Here is a 13,929-nt window from a genome sequence, read left to right as displayed (position 1 = left end):
CTTAAAAGACAACCAGTAGGGATTTTTGCAGTCCCTAAAGGCTTTATATTGTTTTTAGTTAATAAGTTTTAAGTTCACTATTCAGACCACCCATTTTAAGGGACTGGCTTGGATGGACAGCACAGCTGACATTTTTATGACAAGCATCAGGAACAAAACAGCTGTCAGTGAGGAAATGTGAGGTTGAGTACGACTCAGAATAAAGAAATACTAATAAATAGCAAGGACACTTATTGTTTCCAACAGATGCAAATTTAGGTCTAGCAACAGACCTCTAGCCCCAGGACAAAGCTCCTGTGATCCAGCCAAGCCAAGTATCTCAGTAATTGACGGCTGTGGAGGCAAAATCTGGGATCGACAATGGTATTTTGGCAGTTATGTAATGCAAGAGGCAAGAACAAACAACAACATCAACAAAAAAAAAAATCAAACTGTGTTCTATAAAAAGACTAAAGACAGCTTTCTACACCTCATTAAAATTTCCATTCTTTTTCTCTTTGAACAAACTACTCTCCCTCGCTCTGCAGAATCAAGGCATTTATGTACTTCACTGCTTCCTTGAGCTCCTCAGTGCCATCCCACCCACTGGGTATTTGCTTGCCAAAGCAGTGACCCTGATCACCACTTTCTGCTTGAGCCTCAAGTTACAGCAGATGTGGCAAGGAAGGGAAGACGACCAACTGAAATAAATGATAGCAGAACCCCAAAGCATATGATCAAATGAGACAGAGGAGACACATTTCACATATGCTGTTGAATACTAAACAGATGGAAGCAACAGGGATACGTTTGAACTTAATCAAAACTATCCCAAGACATCCAACAGTAACTGAAGTCTCCCTGAAAATCAGGAATTTAGTAAGTGCATGTGACTGGAAATTTCTTTGTCTCTCAGGCTCTTTTCCAAAATAAAACCTCTTCTGCAGTTTGCTGCAACTGACAGTAATGCAGAGAAAATGCAGGGAAAACAGGACTACACTGGCTCTAGGCTTTTTTCCATACACATAAATTGTGCTTAGTGAACCCTACAAGTGGCACACAAAGCCACTACCTTTCTGAAATCACAACTTGCCACAATGAACTTTTTCGCCAATGTTACAGGAATGCTGGAGCTAAGAAAGAGGTTTCTAACATGCTACATTAAATACTTGTCAGTAGTCCTTAGCAACAGCTCAAAGGCACTACGGTATTTAACAAATCTGGATTTTAATTTAGCAAACCTGAAAATATTTAACATGGGCTTGTGAATCTGCAGTTTAATGTAAAAATGCATGTGAAAAGCTTATATTTACCACAGAGTCCTGAAGTTCACACAACTACACCTGCAAAATTACACAGGGTATGACACATATTATGAATCTTAAGGACTGGTAAAGAAAATCATGGGAGATTTCAGAAAAAAAAAAAGGCAAAACAACCAAACAACAAAACCCCCCAAACCAACAACAACAAAAAATTAGTAGAGCAACCCCCTCCCCAGCTCAAGCTCTGGGGTACTGTGGACATTTACAAGCATGAAGTTGCTGTATAGAACAAACTGCTGAAGCTGTTGCTGCATTGTGGTTCACATTATGATACTGTACAATGAAGCTGGTGGGCACATAGCTCAGTTCAAGAGTAATAGAATTTAAGTCTGGCTTTTTGATTTGCAGTCTGTAAGCTCAATGGTTTTATTGCCAAAGAGGAAAGGGGAACTTCTCCCTCTCTCCCCAAAAGTCCAACCTGATAATAGCAGCATGCAATGTCAGGTGTACCTTGAAGATTAAAACATTCCAAGTCTGGAGGATGAAAAATTCGCCTGTATGTAACTCCAAAGCAATAAACCTCCTACTCTAACAGGGAAGACCAAAATGCACTGAACTACAAAAGTGACAACTGCAACTCTCCTTTCATTTCTGAGAAATATTATGTGTAATACATTCATGCCTCCAGTGGTCATTCTTCTGTCAGCACAGAGATGCTCAATCCAACAATCATGCGGGACAGGGTGTAGTTAATTGTACCTCTAGGTTGCTTTGAAGCAGTGGGAACACTGGGGAAAAATGGAAGGAGGATGAAGGGAATGATTCATTTTGTATATATATAGTTATTCCTCATTAAAGTTGATTATAGATATATTATAATGGCTGAATCTGAACACTGTGGTTTGTGGGTGTGTGCACATAATTTTCACTGCAGTCCCAGGTGATGTCAGCCTGACAGAGCTGGTTTTCCTGCAGGTGCCACTCAAACCACCCACGGCCAGAGCCTCCAGGGACGTCCCTCATAAAAGGGAAAAGCTGCACAGCAAAAAGACTGAACAGCCCAATGTCTTTACTTCAGGGTTAACTGGATAGTTACTTGAAGTTCAGGTCTCAGCTTTGTACTCAATCACCCAGTTCAAATGAATTTCTGCTTTCAACTCAACAGCCACAGGCAGTAAAGGGAAAAGCACACCCTGGCAGCTGCCAACACAGTCAATCAATCTGTAAAATTGAACTCTATTGCAGCTAACTCAGCTGGGAGAACAGAGCCTTAGGGCAAGGGTTCTTTCAATGCAAGGAATGTCACCCACAGTATAGTTAAGGCCTTTATGGTTTGTTTGGGGTTTTTCCCAGGAAAATTTTGCATCCAGTACCACAAGAAAGTACTTCATTTATGAAGATATTTAAAGATAATTGTGATCCATCAAAAACCAAAACTTGTCTATGAAGTGGAACTTGAAGATTCCATTCATGCAAGTGCAGAGTTCCTGCAGTTTGAGAATCTCTTGACAGTCTGCATCATTTGGTTACTGTATCTCCATACTGCAAAAGAATGTATCTGAGACCTAATTATGCCGCAAAACATAGTCTTACTTTACGTGTACTTGTGATCAATTTTTTTTTTTTGTATTTTGTAAATGTTGTCTTGAATTCTAAAGAAAAAGTACACAGAGGTTTTGTATTTTCTGTTCAAAGGGTGAAATTCTGATCCTCATGAAAGGAATGGGTATTAATTTCAACAGCACCGATTTCACATTTGAAATTTGAAGGATGGAAACAAACTAAAAGAAAGGAGTTTCAACGGGTGAATATGATATACAGCATGTAACCCAATAACAACAGTGCTTGTTTTACCCACAGTTATGAAACACACCGCAACACAGAATGAACTAACAAACAACATATAGGAGGAGATGGGCAAACTTCTTGGGTGTCACTCAAAAGAATTCAGAAATTCTTATTCTGCAACTGGCTTTTAGATTATTGGTCAAAATGCAGATGGCAGATTAACAATTGTACTGGCTTTAAGTGAAAACCAGAAGAGCAACATCATAGGCGGGGATCAGTACAGAATGGCATAGCTGTCCTGGTTTCAGCTAGGACAGAGTTAGGGTAGCGTAGATCCAGTCCATCTGGGCTTACAGCCATGACAACAGCTTATTTTTCTCTATACTGTATCAGGAACACAAAGGTACACTAATAATAATAATAATGATGTCAACAAGCTTTAACTGACTACATAACTGCTTTTGCAGATTATACCTACAAGCTGGTAAGAAGCTGCTACTACTTAAGGGAAAATAGGGTTTGGGTTTCCATTAGGGAAAAAGTTCCTTCTTGTTGTAGAGACAGAATAATAAACACAAAAATCAACACCACAGGCTTCCAAGACCTTCTAGGTGCTAATGAGCCCCGGCTGTCAGTATGTTTAGGTATTTCCAGGTAATTCACAAGAAAGTAATCAAAGGGCTATTTTATGATAGAAATATGGAAAGCACTGAGATGCAAGATGTTGGACATGCTGATGAGAGCAGTCATAGAACTAAATTTGTCAAAACTTGACTGGCATCTGGTGCTTATCACCATAGATGACTGTTTTCATGCCCAGGAAGCACTCCCTCATGAGTAACAAGCAGCAAAGTGTCCACATTCATACTGGTAGAAAGCCGGTTCACAGATACTTCAGATACCTTTATTTGTCACTAGATAAAGTTCATTAGGTACCTTGAAACCTCTCCAGATCCTATGCAGGTTACACTTCATTGAAACAGAAAGGGGAACATGGATGGATGTTTGCTGTTCCCTCACCACCACCATGGCCAGTAGCAGCTTTAGGGGACTGTTTTCCTTGACTATTAGGAAATAAAAGAATATGCTGTCATCGGCAAATGATCTACAATAAAGTGTATGTCTCTAAAAACACTTGATGGCTTGTTTCTCGTGGATAGGTATGAACGGGGGAGAAAGAGAGGGTGAGATCTACCAGCACTGAAACAATGAAGAGACAGGCAGCATGGCTCTGGACAATCCAAACCATGATCCATCAAAGCTCAATAGCATCTTGTGGGAGAAACAGGACTTGAAGGACAAGTGCTCCCAGAATCTTCCCTGGTTAATGCAGGAGCATGTCCTCACCCAGTGGACACTGTTTAACTCCAAAGCCGCCATAAACAGATGGAGCTGAATGCTTCCTCACTCTGTCCAGAGCTCAGAAGGGCCCTATGGCAGCAGCTGTAAAGTCGGATGAGCAGTTTCCAGCAGGCAGAATTTTGTTTGCCAAACAGGACAGAGCCAGCTTCAGCCTAAACGGGGCCAGGAAGGGCTGGCAGCTGTGTCACCACATGACTGCATCCGATGGCAGAGAGGCAGGTGCTGCTGCATGCCTGTCCCAGATATTCCAAGCAGAAATACAGGCACAGCGCGTATTGCACGTTCTGGACGTGCTGAACTCACAGCTTCCAGTGACAGGCCATATAGTAGCTCCGAACACTCTTCTAGACATCAGGTAAATCCTAAACAATATTGTGGCACCTGTAGTGCTGAGGCTAAAGTCTTCTCACACCTCTGAACAAACCTGCCCAAGTACATCTCCAGAGTCAGAACAAGAGCATGTGGGGTGAGCAGAGTAGATGGGATGTTTAATATACAGTTTAGTGATTTATTCTCTTTTTAATTTTTAAATGCTTTGGAGTGTCAGGGTTGCTCTTGCAGGCTAACCCAGTAATGAATCTACAAAAATTCTGAAGGCAATCCTACACAAGACTATTTCTGGTTTAACCATCGCTTATGCTCTAAGTGCACAGCAGTTACGCCTCTCATTCATCGTGTCTGAGGTGAATGTTCTTTTTCAAAGAAAACTCAATAAAGTGCTTGCTGCAGATTGCAGTTTCAAGTTGTTCTACATTCATTAATAGTTATTTAAGAATTGTAGAATTTCAGGACAGAGGGACAAGGTGTACAGATTTTTCATTTATTGTTGAAGCCACACTATATTGTCATAAGGATGGAAAAAAATCCACATGATTCCTCTTCTTCCTTCTGCCTTCTGAAGCCATGAAACTATTTTAACAGCCTGAACTTGTTTGCCTTGAACATGTACCTGGACTCAACAGGGTGAACAAAGATCAACATCAGGTTTCTACCCCTGATTTTTCTTCTTCAACTATTTATAGCAAGAACGTCAGAACAAACTGTTTGGCGCCCACCCATCACATGCAGTGCAAGACCATTAGTCTCTATGACAACCTGATCAGAATAAACCTGTGAAGAAGTCAATTTCACAATAAAAATGAAATCCTTCAAACTATAGCACCTATAAGAAATTGGCAGGGAAAGAAGAAAAAGGAAAGCTCCTTTTGGCAAGGAGTGAGTTGAAAAAACCCAGCTCCAAAACCCTAAAGAATCTTCCTGACAAGAAGGTTTGCACTTTCAAGGTTTCTTAAAACCAAGCTCTAATCTACTTTTTACATCTGCCAGAAGTTTATAGAAATGTCTTCCTAGAACTGGTTTTATACAAAGACTAGACTGCACTTGAACAGTCTGGACAGTGCTTGGATCCTGCTCATGCTTCCTGACTATGGGATAAGAGCAACAGAGAGAGAGAAGGGCTTGTTTTGGCTTCTCCTGCTGCCACACACTCCTTTGAACTATCAAAGCATAATGTATTTCAGAGTTCAACTCCAACACAGTCTTCTCATATGCAATACAGGGTGATACATCACAGGAGAGTGGTTGGCATAGAGAATCCAAGCACAGAATACAACAGTGGATATAGACTTTTACCTTTATAAAAGAGTACCACTATCTTCTGAAAGGCTTTCATGAAGTGGATGTTGTCATAACAGTACTCCTGCACCTTCTGGAGAAGGATCAACTCTGACTGGCCTTGAGTGCTGAACACAGCAAGCAGGGGGGCATATTGCTGAAAGGCAGAGAAGGTAAAAAAAAATGTCAGTATACTAAAAATAAATAAAATTTTTTAAAATATGCATTATGAATTTCATCTCTGAAAATGTTTCACTGAAGCCTTAGATTTACTTGCACACTGTATTTTCTTAAACACACACAATGCATATACATAAATATCCATGGGTTTTTCTAGCATGTGCTGCATGCTGTAAGCTAAAATTCAGTACCACTTAGATGCTGCATTTTATAAAATAAATTTATAAAGCCCACAGTCTGGGAGTACTGTTGCCACACATTTCAAATGCAGCATGCTGCTGATTCAGAAGTGATGTGTGAAAATAAAAATCTCTCGTTTCATAGGGGTTTCAGAAGTCTCAGGAAACTGAAATAAATTAAATAAAATAAATTAAATTAAATTATTCCAAGTGAACTGTGATCAAGTGGCATTAATTTTTCTCATTAACACAATCAAGAGTATCATGACAACCTTTTCTTTGGTAAACAGAAATATTTTCTAAGTACAGTATTAACTGCTAATGTTACTCTGACAAGACAGTAATGGTACATTTCATTGTCTTTTCCCGGAGCCTATTCATATAATAAAACATAAAGCAAAAACTTACTTGTTATGCAATTTCCCCCTCTTATTTCAGATGTTAAAATTAAAAATTACATTAAAGGACCATATCATGTTCACTCTTCCGTAAAGGCTAGTGTTTATATCCACATCTCTCTAATTTCCTGTCATCTTAGCCTGTGATGAGTCCAGCTAAGACTGCAATCTTCAGGTAATATTAAGAGCATGTTTCAGAGATGAAGGGACAACAAATTACCCTTGATCTTCAGAGCCCCGGGCCAAATATACATTAATGTCACCATTTAAATTGTTCTTGCACTGACCAGCTCAGCCTTTCTTAGTTGTTTCCAGTAACGCCCAGTTTGACATTTTTCAGCTGGATTTGCAATGGCCTGATATCACACAGTTCTGGTATGTGACACCAGGGCTGCTGATGGTCTTGGTCAGGTAACAAATCACCCATCACTGAAGGGCATGTTTAAAAGTACATACACTTCAGCACTTCTCTAAAAGGGACTAAATCCTGAGGGTTTTCCTCAACATAATCCATGGAAATAACTATTAAAATGCATGAGAATCACTGAAATTGTAACAGTTGATCAAAAAAGTATTTTTTAATAATTATCCGCTATTAATTTAAAGACAGAGAGAGAGCAAGAAATTACACAGCAACAGTAACGAGCAGCTCACAGGCAGACAGTATTAGTACTTATGGAAGAAACTCCCTTACCTATGAGAAATGGCAAGATCTAGCTAACACCAGAGGCTAAGTTTTTCCACTTCTGGCAGGTATAGCCACATGTTAATAAACAATGTCACTGCTTTGGTAAAAGCACTGAAAAACTTGTGCAGGTTTTGGGTAGCTCTTTTTCCCGTTTTAGCCCTTGCAGCATCCAGCTGTTGCAGGGAGGCAGAGCAATATACATTGCAGTTGGTTTATTTAATAGCCTCAGCAGAACTCACCCCCATCCATATATTCGTGAAGAGCTGCTATCTATAAACATTAAATAATTTCTAATAAAAATCCTATGTTGTCAGTTTAGAAGTAAAATATCTTCATTTTGTCACATCTGGCTTGACTCCCTTCGCATTCCTCTCTCACCTCTCAACCGGTACAGACTTACAGTTACAAGTTTCACAATGCCTAAATGATTAAGAATCCGTAAAATTAGCTTCCTCTCATTGCTGGCTGAGCTGAGTGGAATTATTTTCCATTTGTGCCAGGTTAGGGAGCAGCAGGTGAGCACCTGCAGTGTTGTGAAGCTCACCACAGCCTTGCCTCCAGTGAGAATTGTCTGGAGGATTCTCCCCACCCACAGAGAACATCTCTGCATTGGAGGTGGCCTAGGCGATATGCCCCAGTGTCATAGTGAGGTTACTGGGACAATCAGGAGCTTATTTGAGAAGATTCAGGGTTGAACAGCTTGCCCTGTCTCCTCCTGAGTTCAGCTCCTGCCAGTCCTGCCATATGGATGGGACACATGACTTTTACTGCACTGCCCGAGTATGCTGGTTCATGGCTGTCCACCTCCTCCATTAGGTAGCTGCCCATCCAGCAAGGCTTTTTAAGGTCTGTAAACTAGGTCAACATTCTCTTCCTTGACACACCTATTCAAGGGTGCCTCGTATACAGCTTACCAAAAGAAATCTAATAAATTAAAGAGACTGGTACCCAGATGTCAAAGCTTTTGGAATGTGCTTTGTGAAGTTATCTGTCAGTTAGAGCCATACAAGAATAAATTCCACCATCTGACATGTCGCACATCAAGTATGTATTTATACACATCCTGACTCACGCCACCAGATTAAAGCAACCCCCTGATTGTTTCCTGGCATGTCGATGCACAGGAGGGCCCAGAACTAAGCTCTGTATCATGCTAACACTGTTAATCCAGTTTCTGGAGCTGGCTCACATATTGGGTCAGCTGAGAGCCCAAAGAGAAGAATCTAAGATCTGCCTCCACCTATCCTGAGGAAGGATGTGAAACAAATGCTGTTAATTTTGAACACTGAACTGCAAAAGAAGCAGCTATCAAAGTTTAAATTTTTATTTCTACTGCTTCTATTAAAATCTTACCTGTAAGTGCAAATAGTAATACCCCATACAAATTCATCCTCTGTTTTTAGAAAGTGGATGTAGCTAGAAAGTTGCCTATCTTAGGCAAGATGCCTTACCTAATTCAGTGGGAGTACATTTAAAGCTGATGGCTTGGGTCAGTGAGATGACTAAACATCCAGTCAACAATACTTGCACAAAGCCAGCTATGTTTCTCTTTTCCCAATGTTCAAATATTCCAGAAAGTGTTTCTTAATTTGCCCTGCAGCACTAGACAATAAATCTCAATGGAAACTTTGTTACAACTCAAAGAGATATAATCAATTTTTACATCAAAAGAACAAGAAAAACAATGTCTCTCCTCCTTCTGGAAACTATCTCATCTCTACTGCTATTTGGGTCACTTGAGAAAACTTCAAGGCATTCAATCTTACCATCAAAGACTACACAATATCCCAAGTGACTGCATTTCTAGGATAACTGATTGGGAAACCAAATTCAGATGAAAGGACAGCAGTAGTAGGAGCTAAACCAATGTGGGAACTCTCAAGTATGGAGAGACATCCAGTATGAAAAAGAAAAATCTATTTTACCATAAAGAATAAAGACCAGATTGCTTTTGTCCAAGGGCAAATCTTTACAGCCCTGGCTATGAGGGAGTATTCTCTTGGTCATGGTTTACCAGCTTAAAAGGAGTAATTCTGCTGAAAAGCCTCTCTGCCTCTGTTCTCAGCTCAAGTGTCTTGCACTGCACAATTCCTTCAGATTTAGATGAGGAATACCAGTGATGGCAATGACTCTGCACTGGTTTTTGGTTTGGGTTTTTTTTTTCTACTTCAAGAACTTGAGAGTTTTTGTATCAACATGCAGTTGGTAATTCCCTCATCCACAAGGACAGTACCTGGATAAGAGAGTAACAACACTGAACAGTGTACACAGTCCCAAGCCAGCTTCTGGCTCATTAGTTGACAAGTTGCCGAGTATCCAAATGGCAACAACCATTGCACAGATTCTGGCCTCAGCATTCCTGCCTGGATCTAACCAGCTCTGTGCAAAGCCAGCACAGACGCCACCTCACCATGCTCCCAAAATGTCTTTGCTTCTGGCAAAGACATTGCAAAGGCAGCTCCTGCAGGCTTAATAGTCAGATCTGAGCAGGCTGAATCCCAGCACTTGCTTAGCATTGTCCCAGTGCACAACAGAGAGTTGCTCAGGCTGTGAACACCTCAGTTCCCCCGGCCCTCTGCAATGAATGCCTCAGGGCACTCAGTGATCTGAACTACCTCAGGTTTGCATTCATTGGATTGAAGTCAGACTACACACAATGCTTGGTGTGCTCAGCATCATACTTCAAAACTCTACATCTCCTGGATTTAAACAGGTAAAAACTTGACAGCCATAGGATGTATCATTAATTCACAACTTCCTTCCCATGTACGCACCTTCAGATGTTTGAGGGCCTGCTCTGCAACCAGCTCCTCTTTCTTGTTCCATTCCACAGCGTTCATGACACAGGTCCAGAGGAGACCGATCACTGCTGGCTCTGGCAGCTCATTTCTTTTCATTTCCTCTTTTACATAAAGCACTACCTGGAGCAGGGAATAAGCGACATTTCCAATGAACCAGAAATTGCTGACTTTCCAAATACTTGCAGTCATTTACAAGTGACATCATGGTGTAGAAATAATAACAAAAAATCAGAACAAGAATAATAAAAAGGAAGAATTTGGCATGACATTACTGTAACGCGACTACAAGTTTTGTCCCTCTCCTCCAATCTAACAGTTAATGCAGCTAAAGGAAATACTTTCTCAAGCATAAGGTAATGGAAAAAAAACAACAACCCACCCATAATCTGTTGCACTTGTAAATCCAGAGGATATTTTGCTGCTTTAGCCTTAAGCACAGAGTGAACAGATGAATAAATTAAAATAATTTAAAGAAAGACAGAGGAAATCTATGAGGAAAAGAGAGGAAATGTGTTCCTCTCTACCTAGTGTTGATTTAAGTCTTTGGCTATGATTATATAAACAGAAGTTATAAAAAAAACACTTTTACCTCTTTAATTGGGCATTCCTGAGAGAGACGTTCTTGTAGTTCTTTTTGAAGTTCTTTACGAGTCCCCAGTGACTGCTGAACTCTAAGGAAATCTGAGAGTTCTTTTAGACCTGCTTCAGTAAAATACTTGGCAAAATGGTCCACATTCTGCCGGTTGGCTGGAAAGAGTTCCTAAAAAGACAGGAATGCTCTCTGTTAAATAAATAACCAATTATGACTCTTGACAGAATGTAAGAAACATTTTTTCAGAATGAACAGTGGGAACAACCTGGTACTACACTTAAAAAAAAAGTGAATGCTTCTATCCACACTGGAAAAGTCAACACTTCATTCATATTGCTATGTTTCATTATAGTGGAGGGAATGCACAGCATGTTTACCATGCCCTCCCAGTGTGCCCACACATTTTATCTCAAAAGAAAAATATGCTCAGCAATACTCAATAAGTGGCCCAGGTACCCTGGCCCACCACTAATGCATCGTTTAACAAAAATCGCAAAATCCACTATGTACTATTAACATTAACTCCTGTAGGTATTTCTAATTCAAAGACACTGTCAATTTATGAGAGTCCAGCTACTTAGAAAAGTTAAAATTATTCTTAAAAATTGCTATAGCAAATGCCCCATATTGGCAAGGATTCAACAGCACTTATTTACCACCCAGTTCTTGGTGTCTTAAGAGTGATCTGTGGGATGGATGGCACATTTTTTTAACAAAGAAGCTACAGACCCTCCATCTGTTTACTTACTGACTCATGAGATTAAGACAACAGTTTTATGAAGGCATCTATGCTAGGTAACATCATCTGATACTTTATAGTTGTTTAATATAGCAGCATAATGAGAGTCAACAGCTGAAAGTTTAAGTCAGTCAAGTTTGAAATACAAATAAGATGCAGTTTGCTTTTCATCGCTCTCTAATAAACAGCGTAATTAGCCCAGTTCCCAGCTTAATGGCAAATTATTTATGACTTGGACTCTTAAAATCAAATACATCAGACATGAAGGGGTCTGGAATGTTGCTTCACTTTTGAAAGATACTTGCTTAATTATAAATTATTGAAGCAGAAACAGGAAATACTGCTGAGTCTCCAGGCAGTGCTACACAGGATGTGTATTTGATTGGATTATCGCAGCAGCAATCTTTTTGAGGTTTAAAAAAACCCTACTGATCTTCTGAAAGACACTGTGAGAGAAAGGCACATGACATTGCTACATATTCATATATTCTCTCAATACCTTGCAAACCCAGAACGTAGGATTTGAGTCCAAAGGCTGAAAGCCTTCCTGCACTGCACCTACTAGGTCTGCTGCAATCACTGTAGGACCATTTATGCTACCCAGATGGCTAGTGCTGCAAAAAATTAGCTTACTGTGCATTCATCATACTATTTAAACACTATTGCTTCAGAAACTTACATTCTAATCATAATCCTTTATACTTTATTTATTACTTACAAAAGGAAAATATATTAAAAAAAACAACTTCTCATGCCCAGTTGCTGGTGATGTGTGTTTCGTTAGCAGTAGTTAGGAAAAAACCCATTTAATTAATCGCCAAGCCCCATATATACAGTCTCTCAGAAGGCACTTGACTACAGGAAAAATAGACAGAATGTAAAAACATGTGATATTTAATGTTCCTGAACCTGTATCAATGCTACAGCCATAACAATATTGCTGTGATTCAAAATATTTTAAAAACTCTAACAGAGTCTGAGGGGGAGTTAGCATGCTTACAGCAAACTACCATCTGCATTTTATTTCCTTCTTTTTCCCCGGGAAAGATAAAGCTTATTGAAAATATATTGTACTTACTAGCAATCTCTTATCAAGGTTGGCTTTTCTTAAAGCAGAGGTAACAGAATTGGCATCTTTCTCTGCCATCCATGCTTTAAAAAGCTTCACAGCAAAAGAGGCTGCAATCCCTGTTTGAGAAAAGCATGTTTCAGCGATTTTCAACATGAATTAGAGTTGACTATAAGACTTAAAAGGTTACAAAAAAGTTACAAGACTATGGAACGAAAATGCATTTATGACTACAGGACCGAACAAATAGAGCTGAAATGCTTATTTTTTTTCTTTAATGCAATACTAATTTTCTGAAGTATGTGAAATTGAAAATCTTTTCATTCTGTATCACCCATCTCCATTCAATTGTTCAAAGATTTTCTTTGCAATTATTTTTCCTACATTCTCAATTCACAGACTGAGTCCAATGCAAAAGGAAAATTAGGCATTAAATCAGTTAGGAAATGATGGCATAAAACAATAAAGGATAGTCAGGAATAAGAACTGAAAAAACAGATTTTCAAACGGTTTTTTAGCAAGCCCCGGAATAGGGTTAAATAACTTTGGAACTTCAAGGTGACTGATTGTACTATGTCCTCCTAGGAGGCATTTAGTAGCTGGTAGGACCAGCCACAAATACTATTTTAAGTGGAAAAATTCCTTCCTCAGGGCACAAGTTAGTATTTTGTGCATTACATAAACCTCCACTAGCAGGGGAGCTAATAAACCATCAGGCCCATATCTCCTCTTTCCTAAAGCTGCACCACCACAGCTCTGCTCCAGCTTCTTGTCTGCGAGTAGCAAGTGCAGGGAGCTGAAGGAAGCTGAAAGGTCTCAGAGATGGAGACCCAGCTCATCCTTGAGGAAGGTCTCCTGCAGCTCAGTTATGCTCCTCCGTACTACGCCCATACCAACAAAGACTCACAAACCTGGTCAACCAAGAGGTGACTTAGGAATAGCTTCCACCTGCAAACACACTTCAGAATATCCAATATGTGCTTATGTGCCCAATACCAAAATTGAATGGAATGGTCTCTGTCACCAAGCATTGTCCTAATACATGTCCTAAACACTTTTTCAAGTTTCAGCTTAAAACAAAGTAAGTTTTATGCCAGTATCAGTATTTGAGGTTGTTCTAGGGCTTCACTACCCACATATTTTCAAACTTGCTTCTAATTTACTGCCCAAATTTATCAGTGGCCAGTTCCTATGCTCCATGAATGTATTGCCAACCGTCTTTGCTTTTAAACAGCTCTTCTCTTTTTCATTTTTTTCCCCCATTTGCAGAAAGTA

General features: G+C 39.8%; 1 protein-coding gene across 2 annotated transcripts in view; it reads right to left on the bottom strand.

The window, feature by feature from the left end:
• Nucleotides 1-13,929, bottom strand: part of BZW2 (basic leucine zipper and W2 domains 2) — a 54,462-nt gene that overhangs the window by 2,631 nt on the left and 37,902 nt on the right. For both annotated transcript variants that reach the window (XM_027684873.1, XM_027684872.1), the window contains exons 7-10: nucleotides 12,664-12,773; nucleotides 10,844-11,014; nucleotides 10,228-10,374; nucleotides 6,027-6,165 (exon numbers count right to left, since the gene is read on the bottom strand). In XM_027684873.1, the coding sequence (XP_027540674.1) occupies nucleotides 6,027-6,165; nucleotides 10,228-10,374; nucleotides 10,844-11,014; nucleotides 12,664-12,773 (567 nt within the window). The remainder of the gene's footprint in view (nucleotides 1-6,026; nucleotides 6,166-10,227; nucleotides 10,375-10,843; nucleotides 11,015-12,663; nucleotides 12,774-13,929) is intronic.

This window comes from Neopelma chrysocephalum, unplaced genomic scaffold (assembly GCF_003984885.1).
Source record: "Neopelma chrysocephalum unplaced genomic scaffold, ASM398488v2 Primary Assembly neopelma1_67, whole genome shotgun sequence".
NCBI lineage: Eukaryota > Metazoa > Chordata > Aves > Passeriformes > Pipridae > Neopelma > Neopelma chrysocephalum.
This window is presented reverse-complemented; position numbering and strand designations above follow the sequence as displayed.